Raw genomic sequence first — 27,338 nt, 5'->3', positions numbered from 1 at the left:
TAGTCATTCTGACAGGGGTGAGATACCTCATTGTTGTTTTGATTTGCATCTCTCAGATGATTAGTGACTTTGAGCATGTTTCCATATGTCTCTTGGCCTTTTCTATGTCCTCTTTTGAAAAGTGTCTATTTAGATCCTTTGCCCAGTTTTTGATTGGATTGTTTATCTTCCTTTTGTTAAGTTGTATGAGTTCCCTGTAAATGTTGGAGATTAAACCCTTATCAGAGATAATGTTAGCAAATTATGTTTTCCCATGCAGTGGGCTTTCTTGTTGTTTTGTTGATGGTTTCTTTTGCTGTGCAGAAGTTTTTTATTTTGATGTAGCTTCATTTGTTTATTTTCTTCTTAGTTTCCATTGCTTTAGGAGCAGTATCGATAAAGATATTGCTATGGCAAATGTCTGCTATTTTGCTGCCTAGGGCTTCTTCTAGGATTTTTTTTTTTTTATGTTTTCCTGTCTTAACGTTTAACTCCTTTATCCATTTTGATTTTATTTTTGTGTATGGTGTAAGTTGGTGATCTAGTTTCATTTTTTTGCATGTAATTAAAGAGTTTTTAGATTTTATTTTGAGGTTATCTTACTTTGCATAGCAATTTCAACTTACATATTTTTTAAGTATCAAAGTACTAAGTTTGGCTGCCTCACTGAGCTGCTATTGGCACGAAGCTTCCGTTTAATTCCCTGGAGCAGGAAGCATGATGTGAAACTGCAAGTGCTGTACATTGTGTATAATCTGGAGTTAATATTGGTTTTTGTGAGAACCCGCCCCCCCTCACTTCCTGTTTTCTTCACCTGCAAGTCATTACTGCACATACTTTCTTCACCGTTTGGATCATATAACATGGTGGTTAAATAATCCTTAGCAATTTACTATATTCATTAGAACAATTAATTACATTACATTGGTTTGGAATACCAATGAAGTTTGGGTTTCTAGGTTCCATTTTAAAATTTATTTGTAAAGATTTGTTGTTACTTTAATTTTTAAATATTAATTTTTTTGATTCAAGTGTTGACATACATTTAGTTCTTATTGACAAAAGAATTCATTAAATTTCTTTTTATCCTAAATTCTTATTAAGTAAAACACTACATTATAATTCTATTTCTATGTATATTAGTGAATTACATTTTATAAAAAAAAATAGCATTGGCACTTGTAAATATGTGTAGAAGCTTAAATTTTAGGGTTATTTTCTGGATCCAATTTAGGCAGTAAGTATTATTTATAAGAATTTCTCCTCCTTATTTTGGGTTTGGTCCTTGTTCTAAAAGTCACTTTTTAACCTTTTATAAAGCATTGGCATTATATTATACTGTAGATGATAGGATTTTAATGTTATGGTATTAATGTTTATGGCTTAGTATTTACTATAATTTTGCCTAAAAAGTCCATTTATTTAATTCTAACTGTAAATTCAGGGTGGTTTTTTTTTTTTTTTTTTTTTTTTTACACTTTGGAAAAAGATTTTAAAACAGGTCCTGATTTAGTTAATCTTTTTATATTCCTGTTTGAAAATTCTCTTGACTTTATGTCTGAAATTTTGTATGGGCTAATATTGCTGTCAAATGTAGTAGCTGATTTTTATTAGAAATATTGTTTGCCAGATGGCTTGCTTAAAGTCAGTTAAAATAATGTTTTAAAAATGGTCATTATAAAGCTTTTAATGAGTATTACAGGCAGTCTTATTAAAATTTCTTTAAGTATTAAACAAGGTACCTTCAGGCAATTAATGTAGGTTAGGGAACCTTTCAAGGTAAAATGGAAAGCATAGAAGAATGGGATAATTTGAAAGGCTGAATCTGCATTTTATGTATTCCCAATAGGATGTGAATTCCTCATAGTTTATTTTACTCGGTAGATTTTGTTGTTAGAGCTCCTGCTTAATTCTAGGTTAACATTCACAAAGATTGTCAGCCTCCAAAGTTTTGAGTGCTAGAGTGGAATAAAGCAGATTTGAGGTAAATTGTATGCCAGAGTAGCAAAATTAATTTTAGATTCCTAGAATGTTTATTTTTATTAAATTTTGGCTGTTTTATGAATATATTTTAATAGTTAGATTCTTTTATGTGACATTGAAACCAGGCCAAAGTATTGATTAGCAGGTTTTTTGAAGTGAATACATTGTCTTGATTTTACACAAGAATTTTAAGTTTTTAAGAGTAAGTACCAGGTATGCAAGAACATTTGAGTTCACTTGGAGTATAAATTGGGAAGCAATGTTTTAACTTTTTAGTCAATTTTTTTTTCTTTCAGTTAGAGTTTTTGCATATGAAAAGATAGTAGTAGCTTTTAAGAGATTTTGGGCCACACAGCCTATTTAAAATGTCCTGTAATTTTATTATAATATTCTTAGTAGAAATCTAGAATAGCTACAGAGATTCATAGCAGTGCTGTTACTAATGCATTACTGATGCCTTGTAGTAGAATATGAATAAAATATATATTCATTCTCCATTATTGATAAAGCTAGTTCACAAGGAGTTTGCTCTTTAATATGGTTCTATTTTATAAATAAAATGTGTTCTTCCACTTACTTTTAAAAGATTTAATCTTTGTAATGTTGCTCTTGCAGAGAACTTCTATTATAATTCTTGAGGTACAGATTTATTCTAGGACAATTCTGTTGAAGTAAATTGGCTTGTTTTTTGAATTAGTTTTGTACTAGGACTTTACGTCCTTTAACTATATTAATTAACCATATTTGTGCCTAAAATATTATTAAGTTATTAGATTTGGGAAGAAAATTAGATTCTGCTCTATGTTTACTTCATACTGTGAAATGTTAGCATGATAGAGTTTTTTTTTTAATATTAAATTATGGATGTTTCTATTTAAAAAATTTATTGGCCACTTGCAGAATATGTTTATTTTTGTAAATAACCTAGATTTGCAAACTAGGAACTAGAAATGCACTGTTGCCCTTTATTTTTTCCCATAGATATAGGAAGTACTCTGTGTGTGCATGTGTGTTTGTGTGTATCTGTGTGTGATCTTCCCTCCTGGCTCTCCTCTGCATGTTTCTGTGTTCTTATTCAGGAAGGAAAAGTCTGGATATCATTTAGTTTAGACTTTAGCTCCATAGCACTTTAAACATGTAAGAGGACTTCATGTTAAAAAGGATAAATAGCTACATATAAGAATTAGTAATTTGCTTGTTATTATTATTAATATGTGCGTATATAGATTTATATAAATAGTGATCCTGATTTAGTATCAACATAGATATTAAAAATGTTTACTATTATTTTGTTAATTAAAATTTAGACTTATTTTCTAAAAATAAGTCAGTAAAAGAGAAAATAAATGTACTTTTGGTTGTACTTAACAATCGTTCCATTGTGCAAACAGAACAAGGATCATTTCCAAACGGCCTCAGGTGAAATCTAATGGGAAACAATTTCAAACTAGTCTGAATTCACTGGTAAAAAGAATGTGTCTTAGATAAACATCTGATCCAAGTTATAGTACTTTGTACTACTCTTTTTGTGATTAGTTTCTAATTTTTTTTATTTTAATAAATATGGTTGGCATTGCTTGATGAAATAAGACCCTATTATATTTTCTTTAATGTGGATTTAAAAAAATATTTTTTTGCAGGTTTTGATTTATGAGTATAAAACAGCCTTTTCTTATTATGGAATGTTAATTTTTTTTTTTTTTTTTTTTTTGTTAAGTGTTCTCCATAAAGTGAATATTTAGGTTGACATCAAATACTTATGAAAAGGCATAATTTAAAATAATAGACCTGTTGCTCTTAAGTTTTTCTTTTTAACTATTATATTGCACATTAACTTTTCTTACAGGAAAGTTCTGATCTCCCTGTTGCTCTACTTTTGGCTCAGCATAAAAATAGGTCTAACCAATTGGAAATGCAGCTTGAGAAACCCAAACCTATAAAACCAGTGACATTTTCTACAGGCATCAAAATGGTAAGCCATATTTTAATTGCTTGTTGGAAAGATATATTTCAAGGATTATACTTTATAATTTTATATTGACTTCTACAGGTAAATGGAAAGGTTTATATGTTTAAGAACAGTGTATAATCTTGGCTAATTGTCTGAAGATATGAATATATCAGTGTATGAGGAAAGGAAAAATTATTTTGTCATACATAATAATGGTTTGTATGTGTTTTCTTATTCTACATAAAATTTTAAGCTTATAGTGTAGGAAAGCATTCTTAAAAGAAAATGCACACTTCTGGTTTCTGGTATCGCATGTAAGAAGCTTGGAAGTTGTCACTACCTCTCACAGATAAAGCTTGGAAATTGCCACTGCATCCTCAGACTGAAAAACAACAACTTTTTTTAGAGTCATAAGTGAAGAGAGGTCACAAGGCTAATTACTAACCTTAAAATTGGAGAGACTGGCTGAGAATACAGAGAATCACAACTGACTAGAGCAGTTTGCATTCCCACCAACATTGTATGAATGTTCCAGTTGCTCTGCATTCTTGACGATTCTCAGTATTATGAGTTTTAAATTTTTTAGGCATTTTAACAGGTGTGTAGTGGCATCTCATTATCATTTTAATTTGCATTTCCCTGGTGACGAATGTTGAGCATCTTTTCATGAGCTTGCTTATTTGCCATCAGTATTTCATTTGACCTAAACATTTAACTTAATACATTAAATACCTTACTAGAAAGTTTTGTGACATTATTTTCTTCCTTCTCTCTCTTATAACCTTTTGTTTTATGAAATGTAGTGTGTGTGTGTGTGTGTGTGTGTGTGTGTGTGTATATATACACACACACACACACACACACACACACACAAAAGTGCAAGTCAGGTAAAAGAAGACAAGTATTCTCAGTGCTCTAGAAACCCTCCTCATAACCCCGCTTACCTAATCAGCAACTTCTTTTTCCCCGAAGTAGTCACAATTTTTTTTAATTGATATTTTTTTTCTGGCTCTTTAAATAGCATTAACATCTAAGCATATATACCTTAACTTGATAAATGTTTGCTTGTTCATGTTATATTTGTGAGATTCATTCAGGTTTTTGCATATTGGTACAGGCCATTTATATGCAAAAGTCTCTGCACACAGCTTGGATGGGGCAGAGTCTCAGGGTGGAGCAAACAGCAATGGCTTCCCATCAGCCCTTCTTAAGAAGCCCCCAGGGTCTCAGTATCCCTTGGTAATAACTGCAAGCATCTCTGATAGAAAACCGCCCTCGAGTTTCGCCGGCTGCCAGACAGTCCAGTTTCTCCCTGTATGAGTCTGGGTCCCCAGAGTCTGGCCCGTAAGTGGAGTTCAGAGCAGTTGGGAGCTTGTGTCTCCTTGCGGATTGAAAAAGCCAGCCACATACTCAGTTACCAGCCCTCTCCTTGTGCGCCTTCATACCTCTGCACTTTACTTCTGTAGCTCCTCTGAGTCTCAATGTGCTTTTCTCTTCCCTTCTAGTTGTAGAATTTCCATTTAGTCAGCCTTCCTGTGGTCCTGGATGATTTCCATTTGTCTTTTAGTTGTAGTTTTGAAGTGCTTGTGCAAGGCAGCAGTTCAGGTGTTTACCTATGCCTCCATCTTGGTTTCACCTTCCATGTTTTTTCTCTATATTTTGAACATATAATTGCTATTTATAGTAGCTGTTTTGACCTTGTCTGCTAATTTCATCACCTTTGCCATTTCTCTGTCTGCTTCTATTGACTGATTTGTTTTTCCCTGGTGTGGCTCATATATTTCTGCCTTGTTTTTTAATATCTTACAATTTATGGTATACCATTAAATATTTTCAGACTTTGGGAGCAATTAAGTCACCTATCATCTGTTAGATTTTTGCAAGGATTGCTTTTTAAAAATATATATTTTATTAATTTTTTACAGAGAGGAAGGGAGAAAGATAGAGAGTTAGAAAACTGATAAGAGAGAAACATGATCAGCTGCCTCCTGCACACTCCCTAATGGAGATGTGCCCGCAACCAAGGTATATGCCGTTGATCGATATTGAGCCTGGGGCCCTTCAGTCTGCAGGCTGGTGCTCTATCCACTGAGCCAAACCGGTTAGAACACAAGGATTGCTTTTAAGTTTTGTTAGAGCATAAAAGAGAAGACTTTTATGTCAGGCTATAATTTAGCTTCACTTTCAAGGTGATATCTTTTTGAGGACTATACCTGATACCCCATGGATTGAGAGACCTTTTTACCTTGTTTATTGAGAATATGAATTATTCTGGTCTTGCATGGGAATTGCTTGATCTATTGGTTTCCAGGTTATTTACTTGGCCCTGAGTAGTTTACATTCCCTCGTGTGCAGATCATTACCCAGGCAAAAGTTAAGGACATTACTCTAGCATTTCTAGAAAGCAGAGGTAAGCAAATTACATCTCAAAGGCCAAGTCCCACCCACCACCTGTTGTTGTAACTAAAGTTTTATTGGAACATAGCCATACTCATTCATTTATGTATTGTCTTTGTAAGCTTTCATGTTTTAATTGCAGAGTTGAGTATTTATGACAGATATCATATGGCCTGCAAAGCCTACAATATTTATCTGTCCTTTACAGAAAATGTTTTCTGAAACTTGCTTTATAGTTTTCTTTGTGTAGCATTTTCTTTTCTGATAATCTGCCCTGCAAATTATCCTGACAGCCCAGGCTTATTTTGGGTTACCCTTCCATGTATCATGGCCTGGAAGCAGCCTCCATGGATTCAGCCATGGTGATATAGAGCTAACCTTATTTGTTTCCCTTCCCTTGGAGATCTCAGGCCTGAATTGACTGATATTCAGTTTCTGAAAACTATTGGTTATAATATTTTTTTCAGTTTTCTAAATACTTAATGTGGAGATTGGTTTATCTAGTTCTCTCTCTCTCTCTCTCTCTCTCTCTCTCTCTCTCTCTCTTTTGAGAAGAATATGTTTAATATAATTCAACATTTATTCAAAACAAAATATTTTAGAAAATTAAAAACAGAGTAGCACTACCTAAACTTGATAATGTAAACATACCAACACCTATAGCTAATCTAATATTCTATATAATAAAACCCTAATATGCAAATCGACCAAATGGTGGAACTACCAAATGGTAGGAGCTGCCCCCTGGTGGTCAGTGCACTCCCACAGGAGGAGTGACAGTCAGCCAGAAGCTGGGGTCATGACTGGCGAGCACAGTGCAGTGGTGGGAGTCTCTCCTGCCTCTGCTGCAGGCGGGCGGTAAGGAGCGAGGGGGTCTCAGATGGCAAGAGCCCCAGACTTCAAGAGTGATGTCTGACTGCTTAATTCAAATGTTTAAATATGAAAATGACCATTTGTAATGATAGAACCAAGATGTTGGCATAGGTAAACACCTATACTTGCTGCCTTTCACAACCACATCAAAATTATTACTAAAAGGCAGAACAACTATCACCCAGAACCGCAGGAAAGTGGCTGAGTGGAAGTTCCACAACTAGAGAGGTGAAGGAAGTGCATTGGGACTGGTAAGAAATGCGGAGGCGCAGAAAGTGCTGGCACTTGGATGCTCTGCTCTTTTAATTGGGAAGGAGATACAAGCTCCCAATTGTTCTGAACTCCAGTTCCGGGGAAGACTCTGAGGGACACAGACACATACGGGCAGAAACTGGACTTACTCGCATTGGGACAGGAATGTGAGGGTGGCTTTCTCTCAGAGGTGTTCATAGTGATCATTGTTCCTTAACGGGGCCGTGGGATGCAGAGACCCGGGGACTTCTCCATTGCAGTGCTTACTGGCAGCTATGGCTGTTTGCTCTACCCTGGTGAGCAAAGACCCCGCCATACCCAATTTACAACCCCAAACAGCTGTGAACATCGGCTTTTGCATATGAATGGCCTGTCCTTTCTCCTCTTAAAACCTGTCAAACTGCATCTGGGTCAGAGAGCCCCAGAGCTTCCAAAAGAAGGCCCAAGGCCCAGCAGCAGCAGCCTACCTTGCTTCACAGATGGACCTCGTCTGTCCACTTCCAAACCACTTACAAAGAAGAGGAATCTGCAGATGTCTCTGTAGCTCCTGCTGGGCGGCCCCAGACAGTGGCTGACCTTGCACCTCTTTGGAGATCCAAGAGCTAGTGTACCCAATGGTCAGAGTGAGACCATACCAGATTACAGCTCTTCACATCCATAAGAGACACAATCAAGGGGCAGACAGAGTGAGCACAAAGTCCCACTGAAGCAAGTCCTGCCCCATAAGGGTGTCTCCTGTGCAACAGGTCTTCCAGTGTAGACATAGCTGGTCATCACAGCCAATTGGCCTGGAGGTCAATTCCTCCCAGTGATACCAATAGTAATCAAAGGTTAACTACAACTAGACTGTGCACACAGCCCACAAAGGAGTGCACCAAGAGCGTCCACCTCAGGTGACTGGGGAGGCTGAGCCACTAGACCCTATAGGACACCTACCACACAAGGCCACTCTACCAACTCAAGGAGACTTAGCAGCTACCCAGTACATAGAAACAAACACAGGGAAGTAGTCAAAATTCGGAGACAAAGAAACAAGTCACAAATGAAAGAAATGGATGAAAGCAAAATACTGGATATAGAGTTCAAAACCATGGTTATAAGGTTACTCAAGAATCATTTAGAAACCTCTAGGAAATTTAGTGAGATCCTCAAGGATATGAAAAAGGACCAGTCAGAAATAAAGTATACACTGATTGAAATAAAGAATAATATACAGAGATCCAAACACAGACTAGAGGATCCCAAGAATCAAGTCAAGGATTTGAAATACGAAGAAGAAAAAAAAGGAAAAGCAAAAAGAAAAAGGAACCCAAAAATATGAAGATAATGTAAAGAGCCTCTGGGACACCTTCAAGCATACCAACATCAGAATTATGGGGGTGCCAAAGAAGAGAGAAAGCAAGATATTGAAAATCTATTTGAAGAAACAATGACAGAAAACTTCCCTCACCTGATGAAAGAAATATTTAGACTTATAACTCCAGGAAGTGCAGAGAACCCCAAACAAGAGGAATCCAAAGAGGACCACATCAAGACACATCATAATTAAAATGCAAAGGGCAAAAGACAAAGAGAGAATCTTAAAAGCAGCAAAAGAAAAACAGTTACCTACAAGGTAGTACCCATACGCCTGTCAGCTGATTTCTCAACAGAAACTATGCATGCCAGATGGGAGTGGCAAGTAATGTACAAAGTGATGCATTGCAAGAACTTACAACCAAGAATACTCTACCCAGCAAAGCTGTCATTTATAGTTGAAGGTCAAATAAAGAGCTTTACAGACAAGAAAAAACTAAAGAGTTCACCACCAACAACCAGTATTATATGAAATGCTGAAGATTATTCTCTAAGAAGAGGAAGAAAGAGAAAAAGATAAAGATAAAAAATATGAACAACAAAGAACAACAAATACATATATATCAACAAGTGAATCTAAAAATCAAATGAATAAAAAAACCTGATGAACAGAACAGACTGGTGAATGTAATAGAATCAAGGGCATGGAAAGGGAGCAGATTGACAATTCTCAGGGGAAGGGGTTGTGGGGGGGTGCAGGAAGATATTGGACAAAGCTTACACTTACGGACAAGGTCAGTGGGGTCAGGGGGGAAGGCCTGGAGTGGGATGGGAACTGGGTGGAGAGGAGCTATGGGGGGAAAAAAGGGGAACATCTGTAATAATCTGAACAATAAAGATTAAAAAAAGAATTACCATTTGTAATAGCATCAAAACATGAACTACTTAGGTGTAAGTCTAATAAAATATGTATAAGAACTGTATACAAAAAAGTGTATGCAACAAAATTGTGATGAGAAAAACTTAAAATATATATAAATGGATATAGATAGATACCCTGTTTCCCCGAAAATAAGACAGTGTCTTATATTAATTTTTGCTCCCAAAGATGCGCTAGGTCTTATTTTCAGGGGATGTCTTATTTTTCCACGAAGAATATGGTACACATTTATTGTTAAATGAAAATAAAGGAAATTTATTACCTGTATATGGTACGGTAGAATGGTAGTTGTCAACACAAACCAGACAAACTGTGAATCCTACAGAATCAAGAATTTACTCATTTATTCAATGACAATCATGTCATCATCTTCTGGAACATCATCATAACAATCCAATTTCTGAATTTCCTGGTGAATTTCTTGTGACTCCATTTCTTTCAGAATCAGTGGACCAAATCTCTCATGTTTAGCCTAGGGGGGCCTTATTTTCAGGGGATGCCTTATATTTCACTCAGAAGGAAACCTGTAAGTAGTTATTATTTTCGGAGGATGTCTTATTTTTGGGGAAACACGGTAGATATAAATATATATTAGAGGCCAAATGCACGAAATTCATGCACGGGCGAAGGTGTTGTCCCTCAGCCCAGCCTGCACCCTCTCCAATCTGGGACATTCCTCTCACAATCCCAGGACTGCTGGCTCCCAACTGCTCACCTGTCTGCCTTCCTGATTGCTCCTAACCACTCCTGTCTGCCATCCTGATCACCCCCTAACCACTCCCCTGCCAGTCTGATTGATGTCTTACTGCTCCCCTGCCAGCCTGTTTGCCTCCAGCTTCCCTTCTCTGCTGGCCTGGTCATTCATAACCACCCTCCCCTGCAGGTTTGATTGTCCCCAACTGCTCTCCCTTGCAGGCCTGGTCCTTCCCAATGCCCTCTCCTGCTGGCCATCTAGTGGTGGGCCATCTTGTGTCCACATGGGGGTAGGATCTTTGGCCACATGGGGGCAGCCATTTGTGTGTTGTTGTGATGGTCAATCTGCATATTACTCTTTTATTAGATAAGATAGAGGCCTGGTGCATGGGTTGGGGCCAGCTGGTTTGCCCTGAAGGGTGTCCCAGATCAGGGCGGGGGTTCCCTTGGGACATATGGTGGCCTGTGGTCATTTGCAGGCCGGCCATGCCCTTTGGCGACTCAAGTGGAGGTCCTTGTATCTGGGATTTATTGTATTTATCTTCTAAAATTGAAACTTTGTAGCCTGGAGCAGTATCAAGCCTTCTGCTTGCTCCATGGCAGCAGCCATTTTTGTTGTGATTTATTTATCTTCTATAATTGAAACTTTGTAGCCTTAAGCAGAGGCCTGGGCTGGCCAGGGCTGCAGAAGCTTGACTTCCTCCATTGTTGGGGGAAACCCTAGCCTCCTGCTCTCTCCAGCTCTGTGGCTGCTGTCATTTTCTTGGGATTTATTTGACTTCTATAATTGAAGCTTTTTAGACTTAAGCAGAGGCCTGGGCAGGCCAGGGTATGTGGAAAGTTTGGTTTCCTCCATGCTAGTGAAACCCAAGTCTCCCTCCTGCTCTCTTCATGGCCGAAGCCATCTTGATTGGGTTAATTTATATACTTGCTCCTGATTGGCTGGTGAATGTGGCTTGTGGGTGTAGCGGAGTGATAGTTAATTTGCATATTACTCTTTTATTTGATAGGACACACACAAACACACACACACACACACACACACACACACACACACACACACATTATGTACTAGAGCTGTGGTCAGCAAACTGTGGCTCACGAGCCACAAGTGACTCTTTGGCCCCTTGAGTGTGGCTCTTCTACAAAATACCATGACCTGGGTGAGTCTATTCTGAAGTAGTGGCATTAGAAGTTTAAGTTTAAAAAATTTGGCTCTCAAAAGAAATTTCAATGATTGTACTGTTGATATTTGGGTCTGTTGACTAATGAGTTTGCTGACTACTGGGAAAACAATTTTTGGTTGATAGTATTTTCCTTATAGCACATTGAATATATCTTCCCACTATATTCTGACTTTTGTGGTTTCTGATGAGATTTCAGTTATTAATCTTACTGGACTTTCCTTGTGTATCAGGAGCCATTTCTTTTTGTTACTTTCAAGATTGTCTCTTTGGCCTGGCTAGCGTGGCTCAGTGAGTGACATCAACCCATGAACCAGAAGATTATGGTTCGATTCTTGGTGAGGGCATATGCGTGGATTGTGGGTTGGATTCCTGGTGTGGGGCATGCAGGAGGCAGCCAATCAGTGATTCTCTCTCAATATTGATGTTTCTATCTCTATTCCTTTTTCCCTTCCTCTTTGTTTAAAAATTTTTTTTCTCTTTGTCCTTTTGTACTTTAATTAAGGGCTTTAATTTCTCTATTTTATCAACATTTATTGCTTTATTATAGAGAGATAAATTTTAAAGGAAAATTTCATAGATATTGTGTTTTAAAATACTTTTAGAGTATATGTATTTTTTATATGTTTGCCTTTTTTTGTTTTGTTTTGGTAGTCCTGTAATTCAATAATATCTATTTGAGGAGGAGCTACTTTAAGCATCTTTGTTAGTGTGAAATGTTAATAGTGTTTTAGTTTTATATTTTATTTCATGTGTGGCGTTATGTACCATTGCCTTCAATTTTTTTTTCTGCCTCATGAGATCTTATACACATACATATATACCTTTTCCTATATATTTGGCAGGTAAAAACTTCTGGATGAAAATAAGGCTTATGGGAATAAAAATATTGATTTTTCTTAAAGAATATATAATCTTATATTTTTTGATGAATATTGAATGATAATCCTTAGGACTAAGTAAAACAAACTGTAGTATATTTAGTGTTTGCATTGAGGCATTTATTAGTTTCTTTAGGAGTATATGTCCATAAATATTTAGCTCTGTATTGTATCATTGTCAAGTAACATCTGGGACTAAAATTCCCACCTGGGTATCTAATTTTGCTGTTTATTCTTTTGCAAGTGTTACTGTGAGCAATAGGCAGGCAACAGAAAGAAAGAAGGTGATTGAGACCAAGGGGGAAAAAAAGACTAAAACAGATGGTAGGGAAATAAAATTTTGTTAAGCATTGTTTGTTTAGGGTAGTTTTCTTGCTAAGCACATGGAAATACTTTGCACGTTTGCAAATTACTGACTTTCTACATGCTATTTTTGAGAAACAGCAAATCATTCATATAATATAAATATAATTATAGATTATTTTACTGTAACTTTTCATTTCTGGGTCTTATTTTTGATAAATATCAGTGCCTTCTTTCAAATCATAGTGCGACTATATTTTAGGAGAGCATAAACATAAATTTCAATTGAGTGGTGCTAATGCAAATAAATGAGAAGCATTAATTTAAAACTTTTCAAGTATTTATAGTCTTGTTGAGTTATATTCTGCTTTAAAAATAAATGTTATTATTGGTATAGGAGTTTTTAGAATACTCCTAAAGTCAATATAGTGAGTTGCTTGGAAATGTCTGTGAGGTTAGATTTCTGTGTCTTTAATCATATATATAAAATATTGTGATTGAAGAGAATTTTATGACGTTGAATGAACTTGCATGTATATATGCAGCAAGGATATTACTAATCATATATCCCCCTTTTAAAAATAAGATATTTTTATTGATTTCAGAGAGGAAGGGAGAGGGAGAGAGAGATAGAAACATCAGTGATGAGAGAGAATCATTGATTGGCTGCCTCCTGCATGCCCCCACTGGGGATTGAGTCTGCAACTCAGGCATGTGCCCTTAGCTGGAATTGAACGCAGGACCCTTCAGTCCTCAGGCCAATGCTTTATTCACTGAGCCAAGCCAGCTAGGGTCCGCTTTCTCTTTTACTGATATTTCCCTAAAGCCCAGCAGGAAAATGGAAGTCAGGGTGACAGTATAAGCCTTTACATTCTTAGTTCAGTTTTGTTGTTGTTGTTGTTGTTGTTTTGTTTTCATTATACCACAGTGGCTCTTGAGTTGAATATGAAAAGTAGCATAAATAAAGACAAATGAAAGGAGAAAAAATAATTTAATATAGGAAGTAATGTTATACTTTGAACCAATCATATCATCAGTGGTAGTAGCTCTCTTTTCTTGAGTGAGGATTATTGATAATTAGAGACCTAGTGCAAAAAATAATGTGTTTTGTATATTGTTAGCTTAGAGGACTGTACCATCATTCAAAACTTTTCAGGTAGATGTATTGAGTTCTAACTTTCTTTTTAAAATATGTTTTTATTGATTTTTAGAGAGAGAGGAGTGGAGAGGGAGAGAGAGATTGAAACATCAATGAGAGAAACATGGATAGGCTGCCTCCTGCATGCCCCCTACTGGGGATCGATCCCGCAACCTAGGCATGTGCCATTACCAGGAATTGAACTGATGACTTCTTAGTGCAGTGGTCAGCAAACTCATTAGTCAACAGAGCCAAATATCAATAGTACAGTGATTGAAGTTTCCTTTGAGAGCCAAATTTTTTAAACTTAAACTAACGCCACTTCTTCAAAATAGACTCGCCCAGGCCATGGCATTTTGTGGAAGAGCCACACTCAAGGGGGCAAAGAGCCGCATGTGGCTTGTGAGCCACAGTTTGCTGAACATGGTCTTAGTGCATGGGATGATGCTCAATCCACTGAGCCACATGGCCTGGCCTTATTTTGAAGCAGACTTTTGAAAGGTTATTGTTCATATGGTGGTGATCGCGTGTGGTAATTTTATCTGGTGGAAGTGACTAACAGACTGTGGAGATGGGGCAAAATATCTCCTCTTCTTGTTCCTGATGAAGTTGATGATACAAAAAATAATAATCATTATTGGTAGCATGTTGTGGACACTTGATTCTGCTATATTTTTTATTTTATTTGATCCTTTAAAATAATTTTACAGGTGAAACTAAGGATTGTTAAAAAAAAAAAAAAGTTGCTCAAAGTAAAATTGGGATTTGACTACTTGAACTCCAAGGCCCATGTTTTTGACATTGTATTATTCAAAGGGGTTATATAATACAGGGACTTTAAAAAAATAGAGTGAATCCTTGCATTCTTGATAGAAGGAAGAGATATAGATGGGAAAGCTGTTGTGGTGTAGAGAACCAAAATAAATGGAGACTGGGAATGTTCTTGCAGCTGCTTTAAGTTATTTGGAGGTTAATCTGGGTTAACCTGCTTGACATTGCAACTATGGGTTCTTTGGATGTTATTTTTAATTATATGACTTCAACAAGAGTAGTTTTGGATATTATGGAAATCTTAAAGCACATGCATTTCAAAACAAATAGAGGCTTTAGTCATTTAAAACATAGCAGCAGCATTGGCATAATAATAGAACGTGGTGTAAGGTCAGGTCTTTAGGCATTTTTTAAAATATATTTGATCCATGTTTTATAGTTATCCTCAATTTTTATATTGCCTCATATTGTATAAATTAATATTATGAATAAAACTGGTTAGTAATATTCTGCACGCTAATTATATCTATTTTAATATGTAATGACAAAACATTTCAATTGAATATATTTAGTTTTTTCTGAAAGAAGACTACATATGTGAAAAAAAATGTTTTTTGTTTTGATAATGAATTAAAAAAATGTCCAAACTCATAACTTCTACTTGTATTCCCTAGTCACACGGAGAAAGTATTAGGGATATAAATTGTTTAAAACATCTTTTCTTAGGAAAAATATGAATAGGTTGCTTAAAATGTTAAACTTTAATGAAATAGATTTTTATTTAACTCTTCAGTTATTTTGTCTTCACAAAATACATTTGGTGCCATCTGTGAACATGTCTGTTTTGCTTACTGCTAAACCCCTCATTCCTAAATATGTATCATTAAATTTTTTCACCATTTAAAAAGTTAGTTCAATAGTACACATAACATAAAACCTACCATCTCCACCATTTTTAAGTTTACAGTTCAGTGGTATTAAATACATTCATATTGTGCAACCATTTCTACCATCAGTTTCCATAAATCTTCGTTTTAAAATGAAACTCTATATCCATTAAAAAATATTCCCTTCCACCATAGGTCTACAGTTTTTACATTTAATAGTAAAGAAAAAAAAATTAGAACAATTTAGAGCAATGAAATATTCACCTAAATCAACATATTTCAGTTTCCTTTATGTTGAGCAATTAGCTGATAAGCCAGTTTGAACCTGACTTTCAGGGTAGCATACTTTTGTGGTTATATTCTTTTTTTCATTTCAACAAGGCAAGTCTTGATGATAGATCAATTAGCAAATCCTGAAGAATTAATGTAAATAGTGTGGTAACTCAGAAAATCCTCCTTTCCTCAGGGTATCAGATTTACTGTTGGGTTGAGGAAGTAGCGTGGCAGTAGTCTTGTATATCAGTTCAAAATTGTTTAGAATAGGAAATGTTTATATGTATGTATTTTTCAGTTATAGTTTACATTCAGTATTATTTTATGTTAGTTTCAGGTGTACAGCCTTGTGGTGTGACAGTCATATACTTTATAAAGTGATTTGCCCCAAAATTTCAAATACCCACCTGGTACTATACATAGTTATTACAATATTATTGACTGTACTCCTTATTGTATAAGGCTTATACTGTACTTTATATGCCTGTGACTATTTTATAACAACCATTTGTGCTTACCCCTTCACCTTTTTCATCCCGACCCCACACCTTCTCTTCCTCTTCCTCTCCCTCTCCCTCTCCCCCCTAAACTCTATTCTTTGCATCTATGGGAAGTGTTTTTAAAACATTATGGAAAATTAATTAAAACTGAGCTTTGAAATTTAAAAGAAATAATAAAACTGTAAAAGTAAAGGCTAATGTTTTCTCTGAAATGTTTTTGAAATATCAATAAGAACACTATAGGAAGATTTTTTTTTTAAACCCATTTTATTCAAGTATAGATTCTTGAAGACAGGTGTTTATTAATTACTTTATTGCATTGACCTGGCTAAGGGGACAATAAGGCAGATAATTATCCTTAGGTCTGTGTATTAGAAGTATTATTTTTGAATAAATATTAAGAGATCAACTTTAACAACTCTTAGTATAAATGATTTCTGTGCTAACTTTTTACTCATGTAAAATGAATCTCAATATGCCATACAATTGGTGACAAATAAGAAACTGTGCAATTAAGAGGAGATCTGTTTGTTTAAGGGCTCTCAAAAGTTGTAGAAGATTATACTTGGCTATATGTGAAGGATAAATGTTGCAGAATAATGCTCCTTAGTTTTCCTTTTATTATAAATCTCAGCTATGTGTTCAGCCCAAGGGCTCAGTGCCAAAAAGAACAGGTTCAACTTGTCTGTGAGGATTTGCACCACAGTAAAGTGCACAACTGCTTTTTGTAGAGGTCGTGGTGGAGGTCATAGGCATGTACAGTTGAATGAAAGCAACTTTAAAAACAGAATGGATAGTATTAAGATTCAAGAATCCATGTTAACTTAAAACATAAAAGGATGGAAAATCCTGAACAGCACTCTCATATACAGTATTCACTTTTTATATGTTTATACCAGTATGTTTTCAAATGAATTTAAAATGAGTTCTTTGGCATGTTGTGCCAGCATATTTTTAAAAGAACTTCAGAATCCCTTTTATAATAATTGCCTAGACTTGGAAACATTGACTCTTTTAATGTTAAATTCTGAGCAGTGCTCTGAGCAGATTTCGGATATTAAAGGTAGGCTATGATGGTGGTAGGACAAAGTATACAGGTGTGTGTGTGTGTGTGTGTGTGTGTGTGTGTGCTGAGTGAGGTCAGAGGTGTATGCGTGTGTGTGGGGGTTAAGTTCTAATGAAAAGGTAGAAGTGATCTGAAGGAGAATGCCTACCTGAATCATATTTCTCTTGAGCTTATGATCGAACTGTTCAAAGTCAATAACAAATAAAATACTATCTTATATAATACTAGTAGCGCTGTGCACGAATCAGTGCGCCAGTAACTTATCATTGGCTCGCTGCCACCATCCAGTAGCTCTCCGCCCACTGCCCTGCCCTCCTGTAGCTCCCCCCCACCCCCACCCCCTCTCATAGCTTGCTGCCCTGCCCCCTCCTGCAGCTCTCCACCGACCATAGCATGCTGCCCCACCCTCCTGTTGATCGGTGATCCGGTCATTATGCAGTCGGTCATTACCTTTCACAGCATAAGGACCATTTGCATATTACAACTTTATTATATAGGATGACTTTCCCCAAGTATCTTCACAAACACTTTAAATTTTTTTTTTTTTTTTTTTTTTTTTTACAGTAAGTAGAAGTAACTCAGAAATAGGTGGAGAGACTCTAAGTCTCATGACTCCAGACAGTAGTATCTTTGGGTTTAGTATAAACCACACCAGAAAATGATGCAATTAACTAATTAAGCAGGTGCAGAGCTTACCTAGACTTGTGTTTTATCTAGTTGTATTTGGTCATAGAATGACTGTTTCTTTTTCTTTTTAAAAATGGTCATCAAAATGGTAGGCAGCCATTATTTTCAGTGTAGAGATTAATTAGTAATCTTTAGAATATGCTTCAGCAAATGCAGCTGATTGGCAGTGTCACCTGTCTCAGCAACCGGTAGAATGTTAGTGATTTTATTAAGCCTGTAATTTCCAGAAGTGCTTCAAAGCTGTATTTATTAAAGTCTCCCATATAATTACTTTCTTTGTTCTCTAGGGCACTACTTTACTAAATGTGTCTCTCTACTTTTTGTGTTTTACTTATGAATGTTATAAAATAAAATAAATTTTTTTTTTTAGCTAAAACTGTGTATACTTGTGTTTATGGAATCACCATTTATGCTAAGTAAACATATACTTTTCGCAGACAAGACACTTAACAAGTGATTTTGCTTTTGTAATTTGTATCATAAACATAAAACATATCTGTTAATTTTGAAAACTGATGTGTTAAGGTATAGTAAAATATAATTTAGCTCGGCCTGCGTGGTTCAGTGATTGAGTGCTGACCTGTGAACCAGGAGGTCAGGGTTCGATCCCGGTCAGGGCACATGCCTGGGCTGCAAGCTTAGTCCCTAGTGGGGGATGTGCATGAGATAGACAATCCATGATTCTTTCTCATCATTGATGTTTCTCTCCTTCCTCTCTGAAATCAATAACAATAATAATAATAATAAAATACATATATAATTTAAAGAATTGGTCATTATAGCCAACTTTCTAGGAAGGTAGTTCTACATTGTTAGGAATTATTCTTGTTGAAATAGTCTTACTAGTTTATATTTCAAAGTATATTAATTTACATAGATTAATAGACAAACCATCAATTTGTATATTATTTGAGGAAATAATATTTTGTTTATTATGAAAAGAAGACTTAATTTCTATTATTTCTAAGAGAGCATCTAAAAATAATGAAGCACAGCTCTGGCCGAGTGGCTCAGTTGATTGGCAACAGATTGATACTTCTCTCTCTTTCCATACCACTCTATAAAACCAATAAAAAGTGAGGATTTAAAAAAAAAAAAAAAAAGATGAACCACATATCTCAGTACAGGTGAAATTTGCACCAATTTAAATGTATTATGAAAAAATCAAGTGTGAATATTTTCTAAAAAATGTCATGTTTTAATGTACTAGTACTTCTATACTAATTTAAAAAGCACTCATACTAATATTTTAAAATGAACACTTTCTAATAAATATAAATATAAATATATATTATTAAAAGCTTGAAAATAGAATCAGTTCTTGTGGTGGCATATCCTTTCTATCATACCTTCACAGTGTCTTGTATCTACTAAATGTTAGATAAATGATTTTTCATACTGTAATTCTGTTATAAAAAAGTGTTTGGTGCATTTGGCAGAATAGAATTTAAAACCTGGGTAGATTACTTGGCCTTGAAAAACTTCACTTTCTTTTCCTATAAAATGGCAAAATAATAATTATCTATAATGTATATATGATACCTACCATGGCATATAGTAAATATTCAATAATTATTCCTGTGTTCTTTCCATGGAATTCCACTGTTAATAATTACATTCCATATGTGCATGACAATTTATGTGGAATTGCAAGTGAAAGAGGATTAGTGAATCCTAAATATTCTATTCTGAATTGACAGTCCAGATTTAATTGCACGATGGTTTTGTGAAGACGGCAGCAGCAGTGGTGGTGGTGATGTGTGAGGAAGGCAGTTTAGAATGGTTAGGGTATCTATAACAATAAAAGAGTAATGTGCTGTTAGATTGGATGTCCTTCCATACATTTTTCTGGGATGAAGCTGGGGCTGCAGCTGCAGCTGTGAGGGAAGGATCAAGGCAGCTTCTGGGGTTGTGAGGAAGGGATCAAGGCAGCCACTGCAGCTGTGCAGGCCTACTCTTGCACGAATTTCATGTATCGGGCCTCTAGTCCTATATAATTAAAGGCTAATATGCAAATCGACCGAATGGCTGAATGACTGGTTGCACTGACCACCAGGGGGCATACACTCAATCCAGGTACTATCTCCCTGGTGGTCAGTGTGCTACCACAAGGGGAGCACCGCTTAGCCAGAACCTGGTGTCAAAGCTGGTTGAGCGCAGTGGTGGGGCGGGAGCCTCTCTTGCCTCCACGGCATTGCTAAGGATGTCCGACTGCAGGCTTAGGCCCATTTCCCACCAGTCGACACCCTTGGAGGGCTCCCAGACTGCGAGAGGGTGCAGGCTGGGCTGAGGGGCCCTCCCCCCACCCAAGTGCACGAATTTTGTGTACCAGGCTTCTAGTTTATAATATTTGCTGTGTCCTTTTAAGACAGAAGAAGGAAAAAGGCATTTACAGGTTGGCTTAGTTGTCTACTTATTTTCTACAATGGGAATGGCACAATAATGACCCAATCTGTAGTTAAATGATCTCAAATAGGATCAGGAGATTTGTTATGTAATTTTTTGGGGGGATGGCCTGGAGTAGGGGATTGGAGAGAGTTGGATACTGTTGTATCCTTACAAAACATTTGTTCATTTATGAAACAAACATTCGTAGGCACTGTAGTAGGCACAGAGTTTAGATCCTAAGCTTTTTGCTAACTTTTCACTGAAAAATATTTTTGCGTTAGAAGATTACTAATTTTATGATGTGCTATTTTTTGTTTTGTTAATATAAAAAAACAAAACAAAAACAAAAACAAAATCAATAAAATATATTTTAAAAATAAAATAAAATAAAAAATAAAAAATTTAAAAATATAATAATAGTAATACTTTTAGAGAATTTTATATAAATTTTCATATTTTATCACATTTAGAAATTTAAATTTATGTATAAGTTGTCATTGCAGTTGGTTAGAGAAAGATTCACTTAAAGTGCCAAGATAAGAATTCTTTCTTGGAAGCTATTTTTTTTGTAATTACTAAAAATAAGCTAAAATGCTATATGCCTGAAAAGTTGTTTTTAAATTTTTGGCAAGTACTGTTTTTCTTAAAATTAATGTAGACTCTTTTAAGGAGACAGGTTTTTGTCTCACCAAATAGACTCCTTGATGTTTTTCTTTTCTGATCTTTTTATAGAAACAGATACGATTTGCTGGACACGATTTTTATAGAAACAGATACGATTTTCTTGGCAACAAATAGTGGTTCAGTAGCAAGACAAGCATCAGAGAAAGAATGTAAAAATAATAACTTATTTTCAACACTACCTCATTTATCAGTGCTCAGGGAAAAATAAAACCTAGAGCAACAAAAACAAACAAAATAAACACAATCTCCTCTTTGGACTCTACCTTTTCTTAAGGTTCTGCTGTCTCCCTATTTTTATTTTGCCTTATGATTTGATGAAAAGAGTAATCAAGTTCACTCAGTGTTTCCTATTTCTTCTAACATTGATATTCTGGCTCCTATTTTCATTCCTATGCTGAAGTTACTCTTGGTATTGAAATTCCCTTCACTGCAAATGCTATTACTTCTTTCTTTCCCCTCCCCCCTCAATATTTCAGCCCCATTCAGTCTTTATAGCCCATCTCAAATGTCATTTTTTTCTCTATAAACTTAATTGAATGAACATTCAAATACTTGTCATGTTCAGCACTCATATCATTTGTACATTTAACTTATTTGAATTCAACTAAAGTTGAAAAAAAAACCACACCAAACTAGGGAGAAAAAATAGCAAAGAATTCTTCTCTTCCCCTATAAAGTGTTTTCAAAATAACATCATTGCCAAAAGGAAGCCAACTATTTTATCTGGTTTTCCACAGAACAGTAAATTCCAATGCTAGAGGAAAATCTAGCTGAATTGGATTTATACAAAGATATTACGGTTTGCACAGAACAATGTACTATACTTTATGGGTTTATGTTAAGGATTTTTGAGGGGTTATTTTGAACAGTTTTTACCTTACTCTAACTTTAGAACGTAATCTTTGTGTAAAATGTGACTTTACTACTACAGCTCTGTTGAACTTGAGTCAGTCACATCACTTAGGACCCTTCTGGATAACATTTGGATCTCTTTTGAATGCTGGTATAGAACTATCTGAGGCAGAGATAACTAGTTTAATTCATTTTTGTCTTTATTTTTGCATTTTGGGGGGAGATAAATCTGTATGAATGCAATAATGGTCACAATAGGTAAAAGCAGGCGAAAATGCTATGGCTTTTTATTTCATGTTCATCTATCTAGTTTGAGATGCTTGGCTTTTTTCTTTTTAATGTACAGACCTTAGTCCATTAAAAATATTTTTAATGACTCTAGAGAGAAGAAAAGGGAGAGGGGGAGAAAGATAGAAAAAAATAGATGAGAGAATTATCAACTGGCCCCCTCCTGCATGGCCCCTACTGGGGATCAAGTCTGCAATCCGGACATGTGCCCCAACTGGGAATCGAACTGGTGACTTCTTGGCGCATGGGCCATTGTTCAACTATTGAGCCACACCAAGCCAGGCAAACACTTGGCTTTTTTAAAATCAATTGTATGTGACCACAAAGATGTTGTTGCATTTAGTTTCCATATGAGCTGTAATAGTTCTACTCCAATGCAAAGGAATTTATAGAAATCTTTTTTTAAACATGCAGAGTTAGGTTGTAATTATATTTGAGATGCTTTAATGATAGTAATATTTTAAAATATATATTATTTCCTCATTTTCCTCTAACATATTAAATTTCTAAATGTGTTACATTTTGTTTTTGAAGTTTTCTCTCTCTCAAGAAATAGTTTATATTGCTGTAACAATAAGAATTGCAAAACAGAATTGATGTATTATTATTATTACTTTAAATGTTTTTATTGACTCCTGAGAGAGGAAGGGAGAGGGAGAGATAGAAACATTAATGATGAGATAGAATCATTGATCGGCTGCTTCCTGCATGCCCCTTACTGGGGATCAAGCCTGCAACCCTGGCATGTTCCCTGACTGGGAATGAAACTGTGACCTCCTGGTTCTTGGGTTGACACTCAACTACTGAGCCATACCGGCTTGGCAAGTGGATATATTATTAAAGAGCTTTTTTTTTTTTCTTTCCCTGTGGTAATTTGAAGATTAAATGGTATATGTTGTAGAGATGGGATTGCAAATATATTTATTTAATAAAGCCTTAAAGTAACTTCAGTGCAGTCAAACAATTTGATGACATCAGAAACAATTGATAGAAATAGTTTTGGAGACTTGACTTGGGCAAGTGAGAGTACAGTTCTTTTAGGGCTATTTGACTTTTAATTTATTTAACAAGAAGCTTAAGCCCAACTAAGTGGTTATATAAATTATTCTTTGATGTTTTAAAGCATAACTTACATATTTGAATGGAACTGATCATTATTGAAGAGCTAGAAAAATATAGTGCTGTTTTTAGTGCATTCAGGATGAAACCTTGAATTCTGGAAAAGCTTGTTTTCTTTGAGAAATAACATTTTTGGGGAAAGTTGGTAACCTAACTATTGGGCACCATATTTTAAAAGACAAGAAATGCTGGATTCCAAAATGGTGGCAAAGTAGAAGCTATATTGACACTCTCCCAGGACCAAACTGGAAATACAACAAAAATACAGAAGAAACACCCTGATAAATCAGCTGAGGGCTAGCTGGAGAGAACATTGATAACGAAGGACAGAAAGTGGAGACTGCGTAGAGACTGGTAGGAAGGGCAGAAGCATGAAAGGGCTGGCTGGGCTCCCACAGGCAGCAGCTGAAGTCCCAGAGAGATATCTCCACTGTGGAAGAGTTCCCACTGAGAACTCTGGTGTCTAAACCCCAAGCTGGGCCCCCCAGCCCAGAGCACCAGAACTGAGAAAGGTGCCTACGTAACATCTGGCTTTGAAAAGCAGCAGTGTTGCTGTCTGCCAGCAAGAGATAGCTGGAAATGCAGGTACCCTCTTAGTTATCAGTGGGAACCCCCCCACACCTGAGATATCTCTCCAGAACTTCAGCTACGGTCTGAGGGAGCCCAGCCAGCCCTTTTGCAACTCCGCACTTCTTACCAGTCTCTGTGTGGTCTCCACTTTACATCCTTGGTTATCAGGGTTCTCTCCAGCTGGTCTTTGGTTGATTTTTCACGGTGGTTTTTCTGTATTTTAGTTATATTTCCAGTTTGGTTCTGGGAAAGTGTCAGTGTAGCTTCCACTTACTCCATCACCATTTTGGAATCAAGCATCTTTCCATGTTCTCATTTGCCATTTGTATATTTCCTTTGATAGTCTATTAAAATCTTTTTAACTCTAGAAAAAAAATTTTGGGCTTAAAAATTTTTCTTCAGTTATAACGTTACTTTGTATATATTTTAGATACAAATTCTTTTGTCTCTTCTTTTTAATCCTCACCTGAGGATATGTTTATTGATTTTTTGTGGGGATAGGGAGTGTAGGAGGGGGAGAGAGAGGAGAAATCAGTTAACTGCCCTCTAGTTTGTGCTTCGACTTGGGATTTAACCTACAACCTAGGTATATGCCCTGACTGGGAATTGAAGCTGCAACCAGTTGGTATACAGAGCAATGCAAACAAACAAATAGTCCAATTAAAAAATAGGCAGGAGTCCAGCTGGTGTGGCTCAGTGGTTGAGTGTTATCCTATGAACCAGGTTGTCACGGGTTCAATTCCCTGTCAGGGCATGTACTCTGATTGCAGACTTGATTCCCAGTGTGGAATGTATATAAGATAGCTGATCAATGATTCTCTCTCATCATTGATGTTTCTATCTCTCCTTTCCTTTCTGAAATCAATAAAAATATATTTTAAAAAATAGACAGGAGACCTGAACAGACACTTCTCCCAAGAAGACATACAGATGGCCCACAGATACATGAAAAGATGTTCAACTTCATTTGCTATTAGGGAAATGCAAATCAAATCTGTGATATACCACCTCTCACCTGTTAGAATGACTATTATCAACAAGAGAGGCAGGCCTCTTCTTAACCTGTTTAGTGCACTATAGATATTTTTTTTAGAAATTGGATTACTGTGATATAGTGTAAGATTTATCTTGCCACTTTCATGTTTATTTAATTAAAAAGGCTGGAAACATATGAAGGTTAATTGTTAAAATAATGTTAATGGCTAACCCGTTTGACTCAGTGAATAGAGCGTCAGCCTGCAGACTCAAGGGTCCCAGGTTTGAATTCTGTCAAGGGCATGTACCTTGGTTGCAGGCACATACCTAGTAGGGAGTGTGCAGGAGGCAGCTGATTGATGTTTCTAACTCTCTATCCCTCTCCCTTCTTCTCTGTAAAAAATAAAATAAAATAAATCAATTATATATATATATATAACAATGTTAATGAAGTTTACCAGGTATTTTACCTTTTTCTGTTTTCCGTATATTATTCCAGTAAGATAAATGAGTAAATCAGAACATTCAAAACTCACCTTTAAAAATTGTGGCAAAATATATATAATATAAAGTTTACAATTTTAATAATTTCTGAGTATATAGTTCTTAGCATTAAAAGCATTCACATTGTTGTGCATTCATCACCATTATTCATCTCCAGAGTTTTTTTTTTAATCTTTTCCAACTAAAACTCTTGCACCCATTAAATACTAACACCTCATTTCTTGGCTCCCCCTAGCCTCTGGCAACCATCATTCTACTTTCTGGCTCGATGAATTTTACTATGTTAGAATCTCCACAGAATTGGAATTATACAATATTTATCCTTTTGTCACTGGCTTATTTTACTTAGCCTCATGTCTTCAAGCTTCATTCATGTTTTAGCATGCTTCAAAAAAAATTTTTTAAGGCTGATAAATAATAAGCTTTTTTTTTAATTGATTAAAGTATTATATATGTGTCTTTATCTCCCCATTTCCCCCCAACGCTCCCACTCATGCCCTCACCATCCTGTTGTCTGTGTCCATTGGTTAGGCTCATATGCATGCATACAAGTCCTTTGATTGATTTCTCCCTCTTACCCCCAACATCGCCTACCTTCCCTCTGAAGTTTGACTGTCTGAAGGATGCTTCTCTGTCTCTGATTCTGTTTTTGTTCATCAGTTTATGTTGTTCATTATTTTCCATAAACGAGTGAGATCTTGGGATATTTATTTTTCTCTGACTGACTTATTTCGCTTAGCATATTGCTCTCCAGTCCCATCCATGCTGTTGCAAATGGTAAGAATTCCTTCTTTTTGTGTAGATGTACCAGTTTTTTTAAGCTGATGGGCACTTAGGCATGGTAAATTGTGCAGCTATGAACATAGGGGTACATATATCCTTTCTGATTGGTATTTCTAGTTTCTTGAGACATATTCTTAGAAGTGGGATCACTGCATCAAATGAGAGTTCCATTGGTTAGTCCATTTTTTAAAATGATCCAATTAAGTGTTAATGTGAAAGTAATATTAAGAGGTATTGCTTTCCTTCATTTTTCTAACAGAGTCAGCATATTCCATTAGCACCTATTCAAAAGCTTGAAGAAGCTCTATATGAATACCAACCACTGCAAATAGAGACATGCGGACCACAAGTTCCTGAGTTTGAGATGCTAGGAAGACTTGGGTAAGTGCCCCAAAGAACTTCTCATTGAGTAGCTGATGTTTAGTGCTTTGTTTTTACCATTTTGAGCTGACACACTAATGTTATTAAATTTGAGTTTATGGAATTTTATACTTTTTTATAAAAAAAGAATGGTGCTTTGCCCAGCTGGTGTGGCGTGAAGGAGGCAGCAGATCAATGGTTCTCTCTCATCATAGATGTTTATATCTCTATCTCCCTTCCTCTCTGAAAGCTATAATAAAAAGGAATCATGCTTAATACTAAGTTAATAGTTTTTTGTTTTTTTTAAAAACTATTTCCGTTAGTATTTTTTGGGATTGAAATTGGATTGTATTAGTTCCCTTTAAAGGCTTTCCTTGGCAACCTTATTGAAGTAGCTGTTCATTTTCAACTCACTGCATATTTTTTAGAAAGAGGGCATTAATTTAGTCTGTAGTAAGCCAGTAAAAATATGAGAGTTGAGCTCCTTATCATGAAAAAGAGTAGATTTACTTACTGTCTGCTGTATACAATGAAATAGTATTATGAGAAATGAGTCACAAAATACATTTTGTGAAAAGAAATATTGTAGAGCTGGCCAATGATTCAAAAGTTATATGCATCCATTTTGAAAATGAATGTGGGATTGTGTCTTTTGTGAGGTATAGAGATGATCATAGTCTTTCTCAGGAGTATAGGTAGGTGTTTGTATACAGGCACAGACTTTGTTGGATGGAGCAAATCTATTTTGTTGTGGTGTTTCA

General features: G+C 35.8%; 1 protein-coding gene across 3 annotated transcripts in view; it reads left to right on the top strand.

Moving 5' to 3' along the window:
• The window catches only part of MNAT1 (MNAT1 component of CDK activating kinase), a 154,246-nt gene that overhangs the window by 67,547 nt on the left and 59,361 nt on the right, over positions 1 to 27,338 (top strand). For all 3 annotated transcript variants that reach the window (XM_036434824.2, XM_036434833.2, XM_045580003.1), the window contains exons 6-7: positions 3,809 to 3,934; positions 26,477 to 26,598. In XM_036434824.2, the coding sequence (XP_036290717.1) occupies positions 3,809 to 3,934; positions 26,477 to 26,598 (248 nt within the window). The remainder of the gene's footprint in view (positions 1 to 3,808; positions 3,935 to 26,476; positions 26,599 to 27,338) is intronic.

Source organism: Pipistrellus kuhlii, unplaced genomic scaffold (genome assembly GCF_014108245.1).
Source record: "Pipistrellus kuhlii isolate mPipKuh1 unplaced genomic scaffold, mPipKuh1.p scaffold_m20_p_1, whole genome shotgun sequence".
Lineage (NCBI taxonomy): Eukaryota > Metazoa > Chordata > Mammalia > Chiroptera > Vespertilionidae > Pipistrellus > Pipistrellus kuhlii.
The sequence above is the reverse complement of the archived record's forward strand: the minus strand, read 5'-3'. Positions and strand labels throughout refer to the sequence as shown.